The sequence below is a fragment of the Chaetodon trifascialis genome, chromosome 11 (genome assembly GCF_039877785.1).
Source record: "Chaetodon trifascialis isolate fChaTrf1 chromosome 11, fChaTrf1.hap1, whole genome shotgun sequence".
Classification (NCBI taxonomy): domain Eukaryota; kingdom Metazoa; phylum Chordata; class Actinopteri; order Chaetodontiformes; family Chaetodontidae; genus Chaetodon; species Chaetodon trifascialis.
Window position 1 is genome coordinate 15,658,141 of NC_092066.1, and position 21,860 is coordinate 15,680,000.

General features: G+C 44.8%; 1 protein-coding gene across 2 annotated transcripts in view; it reads right to left on the minus strand.

Annotated features, from left to right (window-relative positions):
* Positions 1 to 6,648: 6,648 nt before the first annotated feature.
* LOC139338399 (ephrin type-A receptor 4-A-like) overlaps positions 6,649 to 21,860 on the minus strand; it is a 24,734-nt gene continuing 9,522 nt past the window's right edge. The window contains exons 6-19 of one of the 2 annotated variants that reach the window (XM_070973351.1): positions 17,883 to 18,038; positions 16,707 to 17,234; positions 15,029 to 15,153; positions 14,724 to 14,883; positions 14,511 to 14,622; positions 13,570 to 13,628; positions 13,208 to 13,321; positions 12,927 to 13,112; positions 12,775 to 12,836; positions 12,416 to 12,625; positions 12,024 to 12,200; positions 9,370 to 9,557; positions 8,944 to 9,129; positions 6,649 to 7,650 (exon numbers count right to left, since the gene is read on the minus strand). In XM_070973351.1, coding sequence (XP_070829452.1) covers positions 7,533 to 7,650; positions 8,944 to 9,129; positions 9,370 to 9,557; positions 12,024 to 12,200; positions 12,416 to 12,625; positions 12,775 to 12,836; positions 12,927 to 13,112; positions 13,208 to 13,321; positions 13,570 to 13,628; positions 14,511 to 14,622; positions 14,724 to 14,883; positions 15,029 to 15,153; positions 16,707 to 17,234; positions 17,883 to 18,038 — 2,381 coding nt within the window. In that variant the 3' untranslated portion in view covers positions 6,649 to 7,532. Of the gene's footprint in view, positions 7,651 to 8,943; positions 9,130 to 9,369; positions 9,558 to 12,023; positions 12,201 to 12,415; positions 12,626 to 12,774; positions 13,113 to 13,207; positions 13,322 to 13,569; positions 13,629 to 14,510; positions 14,623 to 14,723; positions 14,884 to 15,028; positions 15,154 to 16,706; positions 17,235 to 17,882; positions 18,039 to 21,860 lie in introns of both variants that reach the window. The other variant, XM_070973350.1, reaches the window with a different exon arrangement.

Sequence of the window (21,860 nt, forward strand, 5' to 3'; positions counted from 1 at the left end):
GTATGCGTGTGCTCTAAGTGTAAGCCAGAATTGCGAATGTCGCTCAGGGTGACAAGTCAGCCATGTCGGGCCTATGATGGAATGTGTGATGGACAAGGATCAGCAGCCACTTTCCCAATTGTCCTGGAATGAAATTGTCCCTCTCTCTTGGTTTCCCCCCTGTTTTTGTCCTTTGTCCTACCTCTGATCACACACACACACACACACACACACACACACACACACACACACACACACACACACACACACACACACACACACACACACACACACACCTAATCCCACTGTTCCTTCTCCTACCTCCTCAATTCTGTCTCCCTAACATTCAACCAGGATTGCTTTATTTCTTCACCAGACCAGTGGTACAACTGATTCATTAAGGAAAGCATTATTAAAGGATATGTCTCTAAAATCTAAAATACAGCCACTTATTCCTCTGTGCTACAGACTTCCATTGTTGTCCAAAAGCTATTAAAAACACTAGTTGACATGTTACTTCATAACAATGAACGTGGGCACTATAGTCTATTTTGAGCCTCTCTCACACATTCGCCACTTTTCCTGCCATAAATACCCACTGGAGCCGCACGTGCTTGAATCCACAGCTGAAAATTGTCCCCAACAAATGCTCAACCAACTTCTGTTTGAGCAAAATCTGCAAAAAAAACCAAAAACAAAACTACAGTGCCCAGCTGTTTTAGGAAATTGTTTAGCCTTTTATAAAACCGAGAACATGCATTTTTCACTCTCTTTTAAAAATGTACTTCTTCATTAGATAGAAATGGGCTTTGGGCTGAGAGGGGCTCATCCAGCGTTGTTTTCTTCTCTCTCGACAGGATTTGTTTACAATAATATGAAATACTACCAGCCTTATTCTGTGAGCACTGACGGGACATTCGGGTGTCATGGTGGCATCATGCATCCTGCAGGGGTCCTTCCTGGGTGGGTGTGCATGTTCTCACATCGTCCACTTGAGGCTGTTCTTTTTCCTCCCACAGTCCAACCTCAGGCCAGTCAGAAGGATTGAAGACCACACTGGATATGAATGTCTTTTTTCAGGTCACTTTGTCTCTGCTCCTCCCCCTGCTTTCTGCCAAGTGCATGCTGGGATAGCCATCAGACACTTGTGATTATCATGAAAAAGCGCACACTTGGCACGAAGTAAGGAAGTAGTAAATTACAAAAGACCATAAAGACACACTTTTTAGGTTCACATTTTTAAAAGATTTCATGAACTTAGAGACAAATTACGGAGCGGCGGCATGTGTACCTGGGGTGAAATGGGCTGTCGCAAAGCTGAGCTTTCATCTGCAGGAAACAAACAAAAGTCTTTGTTCTTTCAAAGGAGAGAGGGGCGAAAGCCACAACAAACAGGGCCAGTGTGTGTGTGTGTGTGTGTGTGTGTGTGTGTGTGTGTGTGTGTGTGTGTGTGAGAGTGTGTGTGTGTGTGTGTGTGTGTGTGTGTGTGTGAGAGTGTGTGTGTGCGCGCACGTGAAAAGGAAAGAGAAAGAGAGAGAGATCAAAGCAGGGGGATATGTTTTTGAATCCCTGTGTGGGAGGTGAAGCCTCACCTACCCAGAATGCCTTGCCTCACTCCTTGCATCCCACTCAGGTTTTTAGGAGCATCACTTCTCTTAGCAGCGAGCATATTATGATACTACCTCTTCATCATCGTCATCTCCACATATTCTCAGAGAGCCTTGAAACGATGACTTGGTGTGAACCGTCAGCCTGACCTCTGACCTGCGCTACATCTCCCACGCACAGATCAGCACGTGTACCTCAACCGCTCCAGCACCGCAATGTACAGAGCACAACAATCCACAAAATATCAACAGGGACCTGGTTGGTTTTCACGGCAGAGGATTACTACCGAGCAGAATCAGAGCCCATCCCCCCTTCTCCCAATCTCGTGAAGGGATCGAAGCGTCTCTTTTAAACTCAGCGTGAGAAGCTGCAAACAGATGTCTGTCTGTCCACACAGAGGGAATGTGGTGCCCTCTCACACACTGATGAAAAGCCATGAAAGTCTCTGCGTTGTGTTGTCAGTGTCTTAAGGCAGTGTTTATCTTTGGCCGGCTGAAGAAAACAAAGCCATCGATTTCTAATCCTAATCCCCTTCTACTGCTTCTCTCCTATTGATCATCTATCCATCCTTAATGAGATGGAGGGATAGAGGGATGGAGGGCTGATGAAGGACAAAACTTTGCCTGCCGGTGTGCTGCCGTCTTTGCCCTCCACCCATCTCTTTTCAATCTGTCTCTCGCTTGTGGGGGCTCTCACTAACTTGACGCTCTTTATGGTGGAATGGAAAATAAATGCAGCCTGGTGATTTTGTAGACATTTATCGAACCTGGAGGCCTGCAGAGCTGCGGAGGTTCACCTAAATATTGAAATTGGATGACATGGATGAATGCACTAAACACACAGGAGCACATGCGTACACAGTGAAAGTGGAATGGGATTTCTGCCTGTGCAGCACAATGTCTCTGAGTCAGTGATGACCAACTAACCACTGAGCACAGGCTGAAAAATCTATTTCTACAGAAGCGTTGGAAAGAGCTCCGCTGTAAGTCAGTCTGAGATCTTTACATCCAATTTAAACTTGACAGGAGGTTTTCAACACCAGAGTCCCAAAGCCAAATAGAAGATGTAAAGGTCTGGATGTGCATGTAAGGAAAAGAGGATGCGTAACCTTCCGTAATGAGTTTTCCAGTAGACGAGTACTGTGTTTTGTTTGAGTCAGAAATGCAACCGAAGCAAAAAAAAAAGCGGGAAAAGTACTCTCAAAGGCATCCATATTTGTTTAAAGCTGCACTAGTTATTACTATTTTATTAACAGTCTCTCAGAGGATTACCTGCAATTTGAAATGTGTCCCCCATGGTGATGAACATACAGAGTGATCGCCCGACTCTGCAGTTCCCCTCAGCTGCATGAAGCATTTGAACGTCTTTCGCCTCATTGTTTTGGTTTATGGCCCACAGCTGTTTTAGCTCACTCTTACCATTGTCATCAGTCTCGTTTCCTGCCACCACAAGCATCTCATAAGCATCTGATGACAAAGCCACTGTCAGCTACCTGCTCAGCACCAGGCAGCTGCAGCTAAAGAGACAGATTTTTGCTCAGGAGTTGGTGGAGACAAAAACAGAGCTAAAAGGAAGGTGCTATCATCAGATGGACTTAAACACACCTCCAAATGAATGCTAACCTTATTCTGTATAGAAACTGTTCGCTAACATCTTTACCATATCTGTTTTATGAGGCAGGATGTATGAATGTTTCCGGCTTGAAAAAAAAGAAAAATAAATACAGCTAATTTTGTCATATGCAAGGAAGCCAAAAGTTAGATGTAATAGGTGCCTTCTTGAAGCATGTTTTACCTTTGCTCAAGAAATTTATTTGCACACAGCCGTTGCTTTGTTGTCATTACGTTGTATGTGGTCATCGCACTGCATGCAAAGGTATTTAACAGTCTGGGACTCAATGTCTTCATTAAGGACATCTCAGCTGCACACACTTTCTGGCACAGAGATCAGAGTCTTTCAGGCCACTACAGAAGCCCAGATACAACATTTTAAAATAAACCTGAAGGACAAGTTTGTAGTGAGGAAAATATCTGATTTAAATAGGCAAATAAATATCTTGTTTGTTTTCGTGGCTGATGAAAACAAAAATCTTATCCTAATCTGCAGAGCGTACCAACTAGAACAACCTGCTCGCTAAAATAAAAGCCCTCTTCATGTGACGCTGCTCTCTGACTCATTTTGATTTAAACATGAAAGAACAGATTCCTGCACACTCAGATTTTCAAGGGAGTAACAAACGAATGCTTCTCCATCCTCTGTCCTTCTGAAGCTGTGATCACAGCGAGGAGGGAAACCGTGAGCGTTGTAAGCAATATTATTCTGTGGATGTCCTCAACCCTAAACTTGGACAGACAGAAAAGCAAACACTGAAGTAGATCGTGAGCAAGAGAGGAAAGGTGTGGAACACCTGCTGTTGGTGTTGGAGCTCCTGAGACGGTATTGTATTGTTTGTGCACAGACTTGTAGGATTAAGCTTAATCACAGTGGTATTCCCTTTAGGATCATGGATAAACAGTGGATCTGGTTTGGGAGGTCCACTAGCCACATCCCACATTCCTTAAGAGTCACCTCTGAGAGAAACTCACAGACATCCTGGACTCTACTTGAGGTCAGACAAAAATGACAAACAAGACAGGGCAACCCTGACGTGCTTTTAAAACAAAACCGAGTCTTGTCTCTACAAAACACATTGCTTTGCTTGCAGAACTTTGCAGAAAACCGGATGGTTTTGGATACATAACGCACGTCGATGCAAAAATGGCACCCTGGGGATGTTTCTCCCTAAGCGTGTGATAATGGCTGCAGCAGAAGTCATTAATAGCAGGCTAATGTGTGTCAGATGGTACCTGTCCAGCAGCGGCGGCAGCAGCAGCATGGGAGAGAGATCCAGGACACGAGTGACTGGCCAGCATAATGAGAGGGACATGGCCTGCCAACCTGGGCAGCTGCTTCTCTAGTGGGACTGAGTGGTGTGTGTCTGTGTGTGTGCGCGCTGTGCTCTTTCTGCTTCTTTTCTCAGTGTGTTTCTCATCAGCAGCATCTAGAAATACAGCTACACACACACCCTCGCATACACACCCACACACGCCCTCACATACACTCACACACACAGACACAGACAACCTCATCAGGGTTACCGTGGGAATGCCTGTGGCATTATGTCAGTCATTGAGGTGATGCCTTTAATCCTGAAACAAATCTAGACTTTGTGTTGTGCGTGTCTGGCTGTGTGTGAGTGAGCGTGCCCGTGTATAAAGCCCAATCTCACACCCATTACATTACGGCTGGCCGCGCAGCAAAGACACCCCACTGCCACTCCCACATGGAAGAGCGGGCAGGATTAGCAGGCTCTATACCCGCCCTAATCTGGGGACAAAAACCCACAATAACCTCCCACTGAGATATGGAGACAGAAAGATTCAGTTTGATCTGCCCTCCTCCATATAACAAGAGTGTCTTTTAAGGTTAAAATTACTACTGCTCACTCTACCATCGGTCAATGTGGATTCAGCCCTAAACGGTGTCCTTTTTATCCTGATGATCGATCCCTTTTATCACAGTTTGGAAAACCTCCAGGTCTTGCTCTGTGGAAAAGCTTTTCAAGAATGTGCAGCCATGCTAGCAGCCCTGTGAGGCTGTACTCTACCACAGCTCAGCTTTGAGCTAAATGCTAGCATTGTCATGCTAAGCTGTTCCAATGACAATGCTAGCGTGATGATGTTTAGCAGGCATAATGTTTATGATATTCAGCGTGTCAGCATGCTAACTTTTGCTATGCACTTAAGCACTAAGCACTTAAACCAAAGTACAGCTGAGGATGATGGGAAGGTCATCAGTTCTGCAGGTGTTTGACAATAAACCAAAGTAACGGAAATGAAAATGTTTGACCTGATGACAGCAGCAGAGAAAGGTCAGAGGATCACCAACCTTTATACGATTCTTCCTGAGGGGGACATAAACATTTGAATCAAATTTCACGTCAATCCATCCAATAGATGTTGAGCTATTTCAGGGTGGAAGTGGTGGACTGCCCATCGTCATTATCAACAGAGCCAGGCTGCTCTGTGGTCTGAGGCAGTTAGTCGTGCACTTATTATCCACACCAACAAATGCAATTCTATCACTCTTCAAGTAGCGCTCAGCGTGTGATGCATCATCACAAAAGGCTACCTGCTAAAAGTGTAGACAGTGTCTCATTATTTGACTGAAGCTGCCTGTTTCATCGCCCTGAGCGAAGCCGACTCTCCCTCCGTCTCCCTTCCTCTCTCTGTCTCTTACTCAGAGGCATCTGCCTCATTAACCACCATCAGCATTTTGTTTGCTGTGTGTGATGTGGATGTATTGGGAGTGAGGTAGGGGGTGGTATCAATGTGTGTGTGTGTGTGTGTGTGTGTGTGTGTGTGTGTGTGTGTGTGTGTGTGTGTGTGTGTGTGTGTGTGTGTGTGCATGTGCAGGCTACTCTCATTAGGCTGGAAAAACATTGACATTTTTGCCAGAATCCACATCATGTCTTCTTTTCCTTTATGTATCAAAAGGTTCCTCCAATCAACTCCCTGGTGTGTGTGTGTGTGTGTGTGTGTGTGTGTGTGTGTGTGTGTGTGGTGGTGTAGTGTGAGACAGATGTTTGCTGATTCGACAAGTTTGCACTGCAAATTCAGCCCAATTTAGCCAACAAAAAACATGATGCCACACAGACGTTCATGGTGACAGCCCACTCTTAATTTTCTCTCCTTTTAATTCAAGCTCTCGTTCCCTCTCTCTGTTTTTCTCCACGACTCTGTCTTCTTCTTCTTCTTCTCTCTCTCTGTCTGTCCTCTCCTTCACACACACAGCACTGTGTGTGACTGCACCCGCAGCATTTGAGCAGGATGTTCTGGAGTTGTTTTCCTTGTTATAGGCACCTCTGACTAAGTCTCAACTTTCACAAAGGACACTCTCGTCCTCTGCCAAACTCATAAGCGAGGAACATAAAGAGCTCGAGGCTTCATTGGATACTACATTACAATAAAGACCGTATATCAAATACATTACAAAGCAGTGTTTAAAAAAGACCTACAGGAATGGATGGGTTTTGGGATTTATTGCAATGCAATACGGCAGTCATTACAATATTTTCTCAGTGTTTCTATTTTACAATGTACAAACTAGATAAAAAAAGACCATAAATAAACAAAATGCTTCATGTAGCTAATTCTCAGCATCAAATAAGAGACATGTACAACTGACACAGATGGATGACATTCTACTCTAGATGTCTAAATCGACAGAAACAATAATTTGTACAATTAAAAAAATAACCAAAAATGGAACAATTTAAAAAAAAAAAAAAAACACGAGTAAATCACACAGTCTGTTAGCATGATCTTCCAGTATGAAACAGGTAAGAGCTCCTAATGATACATTCTGTCGGGCTCCTCTCGCTCTCTCTCTCGGGGCAACTTTGCATATTCAGAATATTCAAAGATAGCTGACGTCTTGACAAGGGAGATTCCATGTTGTGTGCATTCACGCTATCGGCACGCACACACACACACACACACACACACACACACACACTCACACACACACACACACACAAGAACAACATTTTATTCAAGTCAAGCCCAAAGCAGCGAAAGAAAAGTTGGAAGCCATTCTTGCTTATGCACAGCCTTACATGTCAGCCTTCACAAAACAGATAATAAAATAATGAAAAAGAGAACTGGATAAGAGGGTGAGGCTTCAGCCTGAGCTCGCAGTAGCTTAGTGCTATCTGTGGCCATGTCCAGATCATGGTGTTTAGAAAACTCCACAGGAAGGAAGTTCACAAAAGTGCTGCTTCTCCTCTTTTCACTCCGTACTGTTACTTTACTCATTGTACTCCCACTGGTGAAGAGTCCCTCTAAAGTGCATGGATGAGGTAAATGAAATTTCTTCTTAAAACAGGTTTGTATCCGTCGTCCGGCTCAGACTGGAACCATTGTGTGTTGCATGTGCTGCATATGAGACAACATTTCTTGCTGCACACTAGAAATGAGTATGTCCTGGTGTGACGGTGTGATTATTCCAAGTCTGTCCATCTCCCTGTGGGTGCAGAGACAAAGATTTATGTTCAAACACACAAAGCCACAACCTGCAGTACTGAAAGGATGAAGCCGGGCAGGGAGTTTTCTTTTTTACCATCAACAATTTCAGGAAAAGACGCTTTCGTCCAAAGGGACTTCATTTTTCCCCGAACACATAACTATTTGGGTTTCAGTGTCTGCTCAAGGACACAAGAACAACCTGACAACTCACAGCCAACCCTGTCCACCAACCAGGCTGTAACCATTATGATCAAGTTCTTTGTGTAAAGCCTGATATAGTTTGTTCCTTTGTGCCACAGAACTCCACTGTCATTCAGTACTATAAAAACACATGAAAGACTAAAGCAACAAAGCAAAGCGACGTTAACTAGAAACCACATCCCCAAGCCTGCTCAGTCACATGCAAATACAGAAGTTTCACATTAAATTTCAAGTTCCACATTCATTGCAATTAAGTGATATGTCACTCAGTGGTGTGATTCTTTTATGTGTTTTTAATAGATTTTAGATGATAGCAGAGCTCTGTGACACAGAGGAATAAGCTACATCAGACCAAAGCATTTAGTTGGATAAGCTCACTGTTGGTTTGGGGGTCTACAGGGGAATTGTACAAAGAAAATAAAAAGATGAAACAACACTGGCATTATCCTTTAATTAAAGGAGTACTTCACTGTTTGACAAAATAGAAACTGGCGCACATTACTCACTAAATGGGGCAATTAGAGTACAGAAACATGTTTGTGTAATTACACAGTACAGGTGCTGTAAGCGATCTACTGACATCTTGACAAGAGTAAAAGTTCAGTGTTCTTAATGGATCATCGAGCTCCTCCCTCCATGTGCAGCGAATAACAGTTATGCAGAGAAAGCATGCACAAGTTGTCCCCCACTGTCTGATTTTTCATTCATGTTTCTTCAAGTGAAATAGTTTGTTTGAGCAGACTGAAGCAGAAAGAGTGCCAGATACTGGCCACAGTCAAGTGAAAACACACCAAAAACGCTTTATCTCTCTCTCTCTTTCATGTGTGCAAATAAATGCGTTTGTGCTCCCGTAATGCCACAAAATACAGCAAAAGTGGTGGAATTGTTGTTGGATTTCTTTCCTCCTGTGCCAGGTTTTCACCGCGTTGCATAAAGGTGTTTCTCATCCTGACTGTAATATATGGAAGAATTAATATATGCTGAGTAAAAGCAGTGATGTGATTCTCTTTGTGCAGCTCATGTTTTTGCACTAAGAAATATGATGAGTGAACTCTCACTTTAATCCATTTTCACACAGAGGTGCACTTACTGGTGTGTGAGAGCCAGGAGCCTGTCAAGGCTGGTGTATCCAGCTGCTGCCAGAGTGTCTCTGTACCTCTCCAACCCGACGGACTGCAGCCACACGCACACCGACCACTCAGGCACACACACCTCCTGTACGACCGACACGCACACCTCTGAACCGACCCCTGACTCCAGCATAGTGGCTGTGGGTCTGCAAAAACAGAGAGACGGTGAGAGCAAGCGGGTTGGTGGTGGCAAAAATACTGAAACAGGAGTGTGAAATCATAATTGAAGGAGCACTGTGAATGTAAACCTAATAATCCTGGTGAAATAATGTAGGTGTGGGTGTGAGTACAGAATGAATGCATGTGTTTGGCTACATTAAATGGATATGTACAGTATGCATTTCTATGTGCTTGTCTGTGATCTGGAAGCCGGGATTTACATGTACCTGTCCCCGCCTGTGCGGCGCAGAGTGCCGGGGTTACGGATGAGTTTATCCAGCATGTTGAGTATCTGGCTGAAGGTGGGTCTCTCTGCTCGCTCTCGCTCCCAGCAGTCCAACATTAACTGGTGCAGCACCACAGGACAGTCCATGGGAGCAGGCAGACGGTAGCCCTCTTCGATCGCCTTAATCACCTAAAGGAAGCACAGAGGTGGAGGTTTTATGTGTCTGTAACAGGTAAGCTTCCAAAGGCCAGAGTTCAGGTGAAAATGTTCCACTAGTGGTGAATTAAAACAATATAAAATAAAAATAGACTTTTGCAGAGCTCAGAAACGGGCAGAGATGTCAGTGTCTGTCCCAGTTCCATACTGTGTTCTGAATAATAGCATGCTACATTTTCTCAGTACATTGTGTTTGCAGTATGAAAGCATGTACTAGTACGAAACAGTATGAAATAAATCAACATACGTTACAGTTTTGTACAGGAAACGATGAAATACGTGCGCCAACAGACGCTTCAATCAAACTGCCACTTTGAAGGACCCCTGCCAATTAAATTTCACAAAAAGAAAGCAAAACCTTTTGCCGAAGATTTATTGCTTTTTTGTTGTTTTCCAAGATCTTTCCAGAGCCGTCTCACCACCGTCTGCAATTTATTTTAATTTTTTGCAGCTGTGAGCAGTCGCTCTATTTCCTTTGTACATTATACCGTGGGACGATACTGTTCGTCAGGGGTTTTCAGAGTCTGACGCTGTGGGCCCCCAACTCAGACAAAACTGAGGCAACTGAACCTTTTGAGCCTTAGTCCTGGAACAAAATATTGCATTGCAACATAAAAAAGTTAATATTCAAGGATTGTGACTCCTATTATTAGTATTTGTCTTACTCCTATTTGGGGGATACAGTTCTCATAGTTTTGGGGCTGACAAGCACAAAGTATAATATTTCCATGGAGTCGGTAAGTTGGCTACAGCTACAGCCCCATTTTTAGCCTCTATTTGTTTACATTTTGGCAAATTAGCACCATTAAAAAGTGCTGAGTTAACTGCTAGCAGTTCCTGTTTGTAATGTGCCCATGGATGTCCAGTGATCAGAAGCTTCCTCTGATACGGAAGTAAACATTCATTTATTCATGATGGACACAGACTTATGATTCAGAGTATGCAAATAGTCACAATCTGGTGCGAAGGGTTTTTAAAGACCTTAATTGCCTCCATGAGCTGTGTGTCGCAGCCCCTGCTGCAGCTCCAAGTGCTGGCCAAATCACTCAACTTCTCTCATTGATACTGAAACCTTAGTATGTAGTGTGGAGCTGGGCTTCAGCTCAGGAGCGACACTTAAAAAAACACTGCCTTAAAGACGCTTCAACTGTATTTGGTTATGAGATCAGTCTTTGCCACCGTGTTTTCACTAAGGCAAATAAACCAAAAAAAAAATAAAGATCAGCTCAGTGAGCACTAATGTGCTCCAAAAATGAATGAATAAAAAAAAAGACAGTAAATAGGATGGATAAAGTGTCTCGAGAATGGCTCATCAGGAATGTTTTCTTAGACTACAACAGTGCTGCAGATGAAATCAATCATGTTTGAAAATTTCCATATGCCAGAATGCCTCTTTGACCTACTCAAACTTAACAAGCTTTGATGGCAAAGTGATTGCAAATTTGCTCTGAAATAGGATTTTTGTCTCACATCTCGAAAACTGTTCAGAACAACTAAAGTGCCCTTAAATTTACATAGTGTGTGCTTGGCACAGGGACACCAGTAAGCAGCGATTTTTATTCATTTTTAATGAAGCCTAAATATTTATCTTCAATAAAATGTGCTGTGACTGCTGAACAAAATCTTGGCTTGCTGCCCTGTCTGTGGATGATTTAAAGGCAAAATTTACATCTTTTTAAATGGTGCAGAGGTCAAAGACACCGGGTCAGGATGCAGTATGTCACACAGAGGACGCTTTGTTTTCCTCCAGAAGTTCCCGCTTAAAATATCCTCAAGAAGTGGCGCCTTTTCCATTCATTTATCTGTTTAAACGGGGTCTGTTTAAGATGGAAGTAAAAGTGTCGACAGCACACTGATCACGTTTCAGGAAACTTGTAATTGATGTTAACGTTGTGACTGGTTGACTGACAGTTGTTCAGACAGGGAACCTGACGAGAAGCTTGAGCGTTCATATTATTGACCTCTTCCCTTTCAGTCATGGCAACATTTTACTCATCACTGCTAAAATCTGAGGCAGAGTTTCACAACAGAGTGTACGCGGGCACCGCATGAGCCATCGTACAGACAGCTTTTAAGCAAATCCCCACTTTGACCATATTACATAAACCACTGGTTTGGAAATGAAAATGAAGGTGAATCTTCAAGTTATTACTCAAACTATAAACATTCATTAGATCTTCAAGATCTACTTCCTGGTTCACCTATGACCTCCTGTAAATACAACTCACACAAATCAGCGTGTGAGGTTGTGTTACCGCTCACTCTGCTCGTCCCTGCTGGAAAAATCCATACCCTCCATCTAAATCTGTCATTTCTTGAATTCATTATATAATTACAATGAAGGTGATCCAGTATTTTTATTTGACATGCAAAGGGCTTCAGGAATGAGCTTTTGTCCTTGAGGCAACTCATATGTTAGACGATAGAAAACCGACTCACGTCCTGGTTGTTCATGTCCCAGTAGGGTCTCTCTCCGTATGAAACCACCTCCCACATGACGATGCCGTAACTCCACACATCGCTGGCCGTGGTGAACTTCCTGTAGGCTATGGCCTCTGGAGCCGTCCATCTGATGGGGATCTTCCCTCCAGGGGAGAGATATGTCCCAGTGGCCTCCTAAAACAGTCATTTTGGTTACGTGAATTTGATTGTTGACTTAAATTTAAGATTTATTCTGATTTATATTGATGAAAAGTCTTTAAAAAATGTGTTCTCAAAGGCAGTTTTAAACAAAAAAGAGTGCACATAAACAGGCTGTGAATAAATACTAATAAAGTGGAATCAGGAGACAAACAAACAGCTTGTTCACATCCAGCTTATATGTGTCTTACCCTTGTAGTGTAGGCAGCCTCTGGGTCGTCCTCCAGGACCCGACTCAGGCCAAAGTCAGACACTTTACAGACCAGGTTGCTGTTGACCAGGATGTTTCGTGCTGCCAGGTCTCGGTGAACGTAGCTCATGTCTGACAGGTACTTCATACCTGAGGCGATGCCACGCAGCATGCCAACCAGCTGGATCACTGTGAACTGGCCATCATGTTTCTGAAACAGTGAAATTATAGACAGACATAGCTTGGCAGTCACGACTGAGAGCATTTTATCTGTGATTTGCTGCGATTTCGGTACACTGGAAAAATGCTACTACAAACTTGATTTATGCTCGGGAAAAAAATACAATAAAATGCATGTACCCGAAGAAAAGCATCCAGAGATCCATTTTCCATGTATTCTGTGATGATCATCAGTGGCTTACCTAAACAGGCAGAAACGTTAAGCTGAATTAGAACATGCACACAGCTCAGATACGACCACAAAGAGTTGGTAGATTCTGTCAACAACTCACATCTTGTGACGACGCCCTCCAGCCTGATGATGTTGGGATGGTCGAACTGTCCCATGATGGAGGCCTCGGACAGGAAGTCCCTCCTCTGTTTGTCAGAGTATCCCGCTTTCAGACTCTTGACGGCCACGTAGATCTCCCTCTTTCCGTGCACGCGCAGCCGACCACTGCACACCTCCCCAAACTCTCCTACACATATTGAGCAAACAGCAGTGTCAGCGCCAAGTAAGCATGTGTGTGTGGGTTAGTGTGTGCGTGTGTGTGAGTATTAATGCCAGGCTTACCCATGCCAATAACCCGCTCAATGTGAATACTGCTAACATCAATCTCCTTGGCAAACTCGTGGATGGCCTGATCGGGATCTTCATAGGTGAACGGGTCCACGTAGATTTTGACTCCTGCCACGGAGGAGAGGCGGGAGAGGACAGGAAACGCGGGAGGAGAAGAAGGGATGCAGAGGAGGGTGAGAAATATTAGTTGTATAACTGCTGCATATGTTATGTAAATGTCTTTGGCTGTATGTGTATAAGATGTGTGCAAGTGGATCAGAGAAAAGAGCAGAAAACAGGGCGTCCATCTGTCGCTCTGTCTTTTTTTTACAGTATATGTGTGTATGTGTGTGCGTGTGTGCATGTGTGTGCGGTACCTGGGTTGAGATGTTTCTCCTCCTCAGAGTCTTGCTTTGTTTTACTGTACTTGCTCCTCCTGATGAGACAAAAGAAATGATGGACAGTTAATACACAGACATAGAAAAGACAGGGAGGCCTGCCGGAGCGTGCCTGAAACCATTTCCTTTCACTTGTCTGACATGTTTTTGTTGTGATTTTTACAGTTCGGAGAACTGACAAAGGGGCATATGTGTCATTGTTTTTAATTTGTTTTTTGTTTTTTTTCACCAGCAACGCTGTGCATTCATTGGGTTTTTCAGGATTTTCGGCAATAGAAAGCGATGACAATGAGAACAGAGAGCAACGGGCTGCAGGAAAGACGCAGAGCGAGCAGATGAAAGCATTTATGGGAGAGAGGGAGGAGGGGCGATGCCTCAGGTAGCGCAAGATAAAAGGTGTTTTCCATTAAACAAAGAAACTGTCAAAACCAGCTTTGTGAGTGAGCAGGTGTGTGTGTGTGTGTGTGTGTGTGTTCGTGGGCACTTGCGCATGCTTGTGCTCGTGTGTGTGTGAGTACGCACGCTGGCGGAAGCTGACACACAAGCTGCGCTGCTGAAGAGACAGTAATGACAAGTCAGGGACAAAGGGATTATCACTGTCTCCACTCTAATCCCCTTTAAAAGCTCCAGGTAACACACACACACACACACATTATTTAGCCGCACAATAGCAGAGGAGTTGTGTGCGTTGTTTGTGTGGATTGGGGCAGTTCAAAAGCAGTAGTTAAGGTAGAGGCAGTGCACATACTGACGTCAGGGACGCACTGATGGGAAACTTCTAGCCAACAGAACGAGCCTATAGGTGTGCATGCCTGCCTGTATGGCTGCATGTGTTTGTGTTTGTGTGTGTGTGTGTGTGTGTGTGTGTGTGTGTGTGTGTGTGTGTGTGTGTGTGTGTGTGTGTGTGTGTGTGTGTGTACCTGCGGCTAATGATGAAGACAGCTGCAGATATCAGCAGTAAAATTCCAACCCCGCTGACAGACAGCAGCAGGAAGGCTGAGTTGACTCCTTCTCCAATCAGAGGGAAGGGATCTAACGAGCAAGGACCAAGTCACCAACCACAAACTTGTAAACTGCGTCGCAACAAACTTTAATGCGTCGTCAAAAACCAATCAACGTGATTGTCAGATTACCTGAATTGGTGGAGAATTCAAATGGAGCGCTGAACTCCCCGTATCCAGCCGCTGTGCGAGCACGCACGTGGAACACGTACACAGTGAGGGGGTTGAGCCCCGTGACATCAACACTGCGAGAGAAGGTCCTCATTATGCGGTAAGACCTCTCTCTCTGATCCTGATTAGACGGGACAAAAAGAGGGGGCTCCTTTCAGCGCCTGACTGCAAATCCATCTCTGCTATCAGTGAAATACAAACAGCGTGCCAGCATATTGACATTCCAGACAGCCAGTCTGAGCTGCATTAACCTGCAGGTGTCTCACCTTTTCATAGAACTTGACCTCGTATTCCAGGATGACCCCATTGGGTCGATCCGGCTGTTGCCACGCCAACGACAGACTGTGCCTGGTGACATCGGTGGCTTGGATGGACGACACCGGAGAGGGAGCTGAGAGAGATGGGGAGAGATAAATCAGTGACAACAGTGTAACTTTGTGGAGTGACATTCTGTATATGATGCTACCAATAAGATAACAGTCTCACCGCCCTGCATCCACTCTCTATGGTGCCTGTTTGTCAACAATCCCATTGACTCAGTGCACCTGAGAACTGACCTAAATCTCATCCTTCCCTATTCCACAGAGACACGCCTCGATCTCCACTCGCTCTCCTCTTACGTCCCTCCACTTTCCACCCCTTTATGGCATTCGTCCTCCTTTGTGGCTGTTCACATGATATCGGGCCATATGGTGGTGCAGGTTGGACTTGACACATCCCAGACAGCTCTCATGCTGTGCACACACAGCTAAGTTATTTCCCCGGGGCACTCGGAACTAAGCAGGTGTGCCGCTTTCTAAATGCCACCGCAACGACTTAAAGCAACGACAGTTGAGATGTAACAGCATGCACAAAAAAGCACACGCTGGAAAACTAATGGAGAGCATGTGTGAGGAGCGCCACACACCAGCTGACACCTTCACAAGCAAAATGAAACACGCCATAAAATCCGGGTGATTTTTCAAACACTTCTGTGGTCGAGAGCTGACACAATGAAAATCCCACCCTAAGATACACTCGTGCTGTTATGTGTCAACAGTTTTGCGATGTAGTGTTGTAATTTACTACGTCATATCTACTTTCCCTCATCCGGCTCTTTCTATTTGTATTTAAGTCAGTGATTTACATTTTCCCTAGAATACTTTGTGACATCCTCTTGAGAACACCCCTGTAATTAATTCAGCTGTTGTTAGGTGTAGGAGGACAGAGTAATAACTATGGCAGCTATGACAGTGATAGTAAGTAGCTGAGAGAAAGCAAGAAAAGTGTTTTGTAGCTGTGTGTCATTGTGTTGATGATGATGTGAGTGAAGAGACTGGTGTCTCTGCCTGTTCTGTGATGGATGTGTCCGCACATAATTGTTCAACATCAGTCTTATAGCATGATGTAAACAACACATTTGAAGTGTTTTGCAATATACAATCTTGCTAAACAGTATGACAATGCGGTCGTCTCTTTTATGCTTCAAAAGGTTGCGCTGATCTATTTTAACTGCATGCCAAATTAATGCAATTGACCAATTCTCTCTCTCTCTCTCTCTCTCTCTCTCTCTCTCTCTCTCTCTCTCTCTCTCTCTCTATATATATATATAGGGTATATATATATATGTGTGTGTGTGTGTGTGTGTGTGTGTGTGTGTGTGTATCCCAAATATATATCCTTACTGATATGAATGCAAAACCACATCACCAATAGCTGTTTTTCATCACTGGAGTGTTTTGGGTGGATACTAGCTTTAGTATGTAGCTACGTACCAAGCTTGTTCACATCATGCCTCCACACTTTTGAACATTACTCATGGGGCCTTGCTTCCCTGTGGGCCCACTTGCAGTGAACAGCAGTTTGCATTGTGCTGACCCACTTACGGGCAACATCTATAAGCAGATTTTGTGCTGCTGCACCGCTCAACAATCTGACAAACACATTCATCACACTTCTTCTCACCGGCTTGGTTGGTGGTGACGGTGACAGACACGCTCTGGGCAGCCCCTGCACCGCTGGCCTGGGAGACGCCATTGCGCGCGTGTACAATGAAGGTGTAGTGTGTGTGGGCCCTGAGCTCGCTCACCACCACCCTGGTGGTCTTCAGGGCGGTCTGGCTGGGAGAGAAGAGCACGTCGGAGCCACAGGGCAGGCAGAGTTGAGAGCTGGAGCCTGAGTCCAGTTTCGGGTAATCTCCAGGCACTGGCCTGCTCTGGAAAACACCCCTCCCTGACTGGACTTCAGATCCAACAATCCCCTGGTCTGACTGCATCTCCAGGCCGGTGTGCTGAGCCTCAGGATGGGAGATGCTGCGATTCCTGGGGAGGGCTTTAGCGCCAGTCTGACTGTGGCTCCCTGTTTGACAGATGAGACATTCCAGACTGTAGCTGGTGTCACTTCGTCCTCCAAGCCGGCGAGGGGGGGCCCACTCCAAGACCACCGAGGTCTCGTTCACCACAGAGATGAGCTGCTGTGGGGCTGACGGTGGCTCTGAGGAAGAGACAGGGATAACGCTTACAAGCTTACATTACATACTGCACATAATGGAGGTGACGTGCGCGGAGTGTATGGGGGGAGGATGCTGTGAGACATTAGCATGGGTCAAAATGCAGACATCTGGCATCAGACTGAAAACCATACTGTTCAGAGATGTTTTTGATGGGCTGGATGTTTTCTTCTGTGGTATTCCTTTTTTGTGTGTGTGAGTCTGAGAGATGGAGTGTGTGCGCGCGTTTTTATTTTCCCAGGCCAAGGAAACCATGTGCCGTATATAGGCATAATTAAGTTTATGACACACAGACCGAGGTCTCCAAGTCTGTCACACAGGAACTACTCAGAGACTTAGAGAGAGAGAGAAAGCAAGAGAGAGAGAGGGGACATTTATTCACTTCTCAATGTCTTTAGTTATCATTCCCAGACAGGATGTAGATGGTGGCTTAGTCATAAGTAATGGGATCATGAAACAGGGGTGGCATTCAGACAAGTTTGTGTCTCTCCCTGTCTGGTGGAGATAGAGAGGTTGGGAGACAATGAGCATGCCTTCTTTTTGCTTGAATTTGCAAGCAAAACGCACACATATTGTCTGTGTTTTCAGTTATGTATTGTCTTACTAGTATGTGTAAGTGTGCATGTTCTTACGGGTACAGGCCATGGAGGGTGGGTCGCTGTCAGCGCGGAAGAATCCAGAGTGACAGCCGCAGACAGTCGCCCCGTCTCTGAGCGAGTGGCTATGTGGAGGACACTTAGAGCATCCTGCATCTGAAGACTTGGCCTTGTAAAACCCAACAGAGCAGGCTGGGGACAGACAGAGACAAAGAGAAAGACAAGATTTAAAACTCTGGTTTAAGAGCAATGCTTCGCCAGGGCCACCAGCACCAGAACATATCAGTGAAAGCATGTCAGTGACTGTTTGGGGAGTGGGTGAGATTTCATCCTCAACTATCACATTGATAAGTGCCTCATACACCCCATTTCAACTAAACCGAACCTTCCCTTTAATTTTTATGATGAATTTTTAACTAAAAAAATAAATTATTCGCTACAGCTCATAAAGTGTACATATTTCCTGGCTTTCTTTGTCTTTTCTGATAACAAACTGGCTGCTGTTTGGACAAAATAAGCTGTCTAAATATGTCGACACGGGCTCTGGGAAACTGTGATAGCAATGTTTCACTGTTGCTGCAGCTGCTACAGTTAACAAATGAATCAAGACAATAATCAGCAGATTAATTAAAAATGAAAATAAATAATGAGTTGCAGCTCTAATGTGCAAAATCACACAGGTGTTGGTGCAGATTTCCAGTTTCACATTATTCCACTGATAAAACACTGGTTTCCGAATATTCAACGAGTGCAATATTGCAAATGACTCGTGAAAAAAACATGTTGTTAGTCAGTTTATAGTAATTAAAGTCCAGCCTGATGTGGGCCAGTTGACCCCTGACCTTTGATACACTCTTTGTTGTCTTCCATATTGACAGCTCAGACAACCCAGACAACGAGCTAATCAACACAATGTCTGCATTTCAATCTGAAGATAAACAACTGTAAAGAAAAATCTGAAGAGAGACATAGATATAGCATGAAAGGGAAGGGCACTATGACTTCTTTTATCTTTGATTTTGACAAGCGAAGAAAAGAAACACCTAAAAGAACACTCAGCGATGAGCTCCCACTCACGCACACAGAAACCAGAAACACTAGAACTGAATACATCAAAACTCCACAGCGCCGGCAGCCCACACAAATATAATTGACATTTAAATATATGAAAGAGGAGAAACAGAGAAAGAGAGAGGGTGAGAGAGAGACAGAGGGGGGTGGAGGGAGAGAAATCTTCTCTCTGTATACCAAGAATTCAGGCATTGACAGAGCAACAATAAAATAAATGAGTGCATAATTATACTGCTTGACATCCACTGGTGAAGCAAAAGAGACGGTAAAGCGTGGCTGGTTACAGACATTTTTTTCTCTCTTTAATTTCAGAAGGAAATCCTTCATTTGTTTCTAGTGCAATCACTTTTTCAACACCTTCTTTTTCATCATTACACCCTATTCATTCCCCTTCCTCAATCCCACCATCTTTCCTGGTTCTCTCCTTTTTTTTTTCTCCACTCCTTTCACATTTCCAAGGGAGATGAAGACATCCCAGTGGGAGTGGATAGGAATGTGGGAACGATGTGCACGCGTAAATGTGTGTGTGTTTGAGTTTGTCAGGGTGCTTTATGACACTCTCATCAGTAGATGAGAGGGAGGAAGTCTCCTCTCTGTAATCTACTCACACCGACCATCCTGCCCCATCTGCGTGAGCCTCCGTAGATTTGCTCTTTCACACACTCATGAGCCCTCCCTTTCACATTTTTCACAACCTCCCTCATTCGCTCCCCGCGCACTTCCTCCTCGACCTCTACTTATCTGGCTTTGTGTCTCTGATAACTCTCTCACTCCTGCTGAATCTCTGTATATCCCTTTCCTCTCCAAGTGTCAAACCGCCAGAAAGCTTTGAAGCGGCGTTTATGGCTCGATATCGGTACCAACTGAAACGAGACCGCACACAAACACGCAAACCTGTAAGTCCATAAACACATTTACAGCTGATAAGGTTGCCTTTCATCTGGTGAATGACACACCAGAATGTGTCAGCTGATCATCAAATGCCCGATAAAACACGGTATCATCACTCTCCTGTTGTTGTGCACATTCCTTTTTAATCATAATAATACATCTTTATTGCCCATTCATTGGAAATTCATCTTTGGCTTCAAAGCAAAGCACATGGTGTGATAAAAAAATAAAAATAAAATAAAGGGACATGGCGACATGGCGTGCACACACACACGTGCACTTTAGAGCTTCCTCTGCCGAGATAAAAACAAGGAATGTGTATTTATGAAGATTTGTAAGCCACATGTGGGAAAGAGTTAAAGGGAGAAAGATAGAGAAAAGTATTTGACCTGCAGAGGACTTAAGGGATGATTATAGGGCAAAACAAGAGTCTGCCAGGGGGTAGCACACTGCCTTTGTCTCTGTCCCTCCCAATCCTCTATCCCTGTCTTCAACACAGAGGACAGAATGAAGGAGGAAGAGAAAGAAAGGAGCGAGTATTTGAAGCCATAAACTTCCTTCAGCACCCTCTCATGTCTCTATTCCCTCTTGTCTGTAGCCTTTTGTGTCTTTTTTAGCACTGGTTTCGATGAGGGAAGGGAGGGGTGGGGGGGGGGGCTGAGTGCTGCTGACCTGGAATAAGAGCTCATGAGGGTGTCATTAACCCGACATTAACCCTACGCTACCAAGGGCCGCGCAGAGCCTGAGCTCGACCACTAAACCGGGAGAGACACAAGCGTACACAAATACTGATAAGATAAGGTGAGATCGTGTTTAGATGTGTGTCTATATGAGCATGTTCACATTTTGCCTGTTAGCAGCAGAGCGAACAGGCTGTTATCAGCTGCTTGTCCGAGAAAGTGAAAGAGGGAGTGCCAAGGATGGGGAAGGATGACTGAGAGAGGCAGCGAGAGAAAAAGACCGACAAGGAGCGAGAGATAAAGAGGTGAGGAGAGGAAAAAAAGGGAGTGAGCGGAGAGGAGGGAGAAGAAGCGGAGGGGAAGGTGCCCTTTGATTACTATCAGCATTGTCGGCATTTGCATATGCATTCTTCTGCTACCTAAAATGCAAATGTGGCTCACTGCGAATCCAACTAAGAGCCTTGTCGGCACACTGTGTGTGTGTGTGTGTGTGTGTGTGTGTGTGTGTGTGTGTGTGTGTGTGTGTGTGTGTGTGTGCGTATTCCCCTTGACCCCGTGTTATCTGTCATCATCCCTTGTTCCTTCCCTGCAGAGGGGTGTAGATGGAGGAAGTACCCCCGACCGCTCCAGCCTGACACCTGTCTCTGTGATGGATGGAGGGAGGGACAGATTGACGGATGGATGGACGGATTGATAGACTGTCACATGAGAAGGCGGGACACTATTAATCACAGGGGTCATGCCCTGTTAATTAAAACCCACAGAACTGCTGGAGATAAGACGTGATTGTTATCTCTTCCCTACTGTATGTCTTCACTGAAAGGACAGTCAAACTCACATTCCTACAGAGCCTGCAATCAAATTCATGTCATATCTCACACGGGCACTGGCTTCTCTTTCACGCTGCATTGGAAACCTTAGGAATGTGCTGGTGGAAGCGGCAGCTTTAAGTTTGTCGAAATTTAAATACTCACAAAAACTGGTGGTTTAAAGAGAAACGTGTGTGGATCTGTGTGAGTGTGTGAGTGCGTGCCTGCTCGAACATTAGCATGTGAAAGGGGCTCTACAACAATAACCCTCCTCCCCATCACACTCTGATCACCCCCCGCCACCAGCAGCAGCAGCAGCAGCAGCAGCAGCACCCCCACCCCTGACCGTGGATCAGGGAGAAGAGTTGAGGAAGAGAAAGGAGGGATAATGAGAGCAAGACAGAGAGACAGAGAGGCAGAGCGGAGCTTGTTCCGATGCCAGAGAGCTACAGACGGACTGGTGGAGCTGGCAAACCTCCTCTACAATAGGAACAACCTGGGAGAGGGAGACAATGGTGCGTGCACACACACACACACACACACACATACACACACACACACGC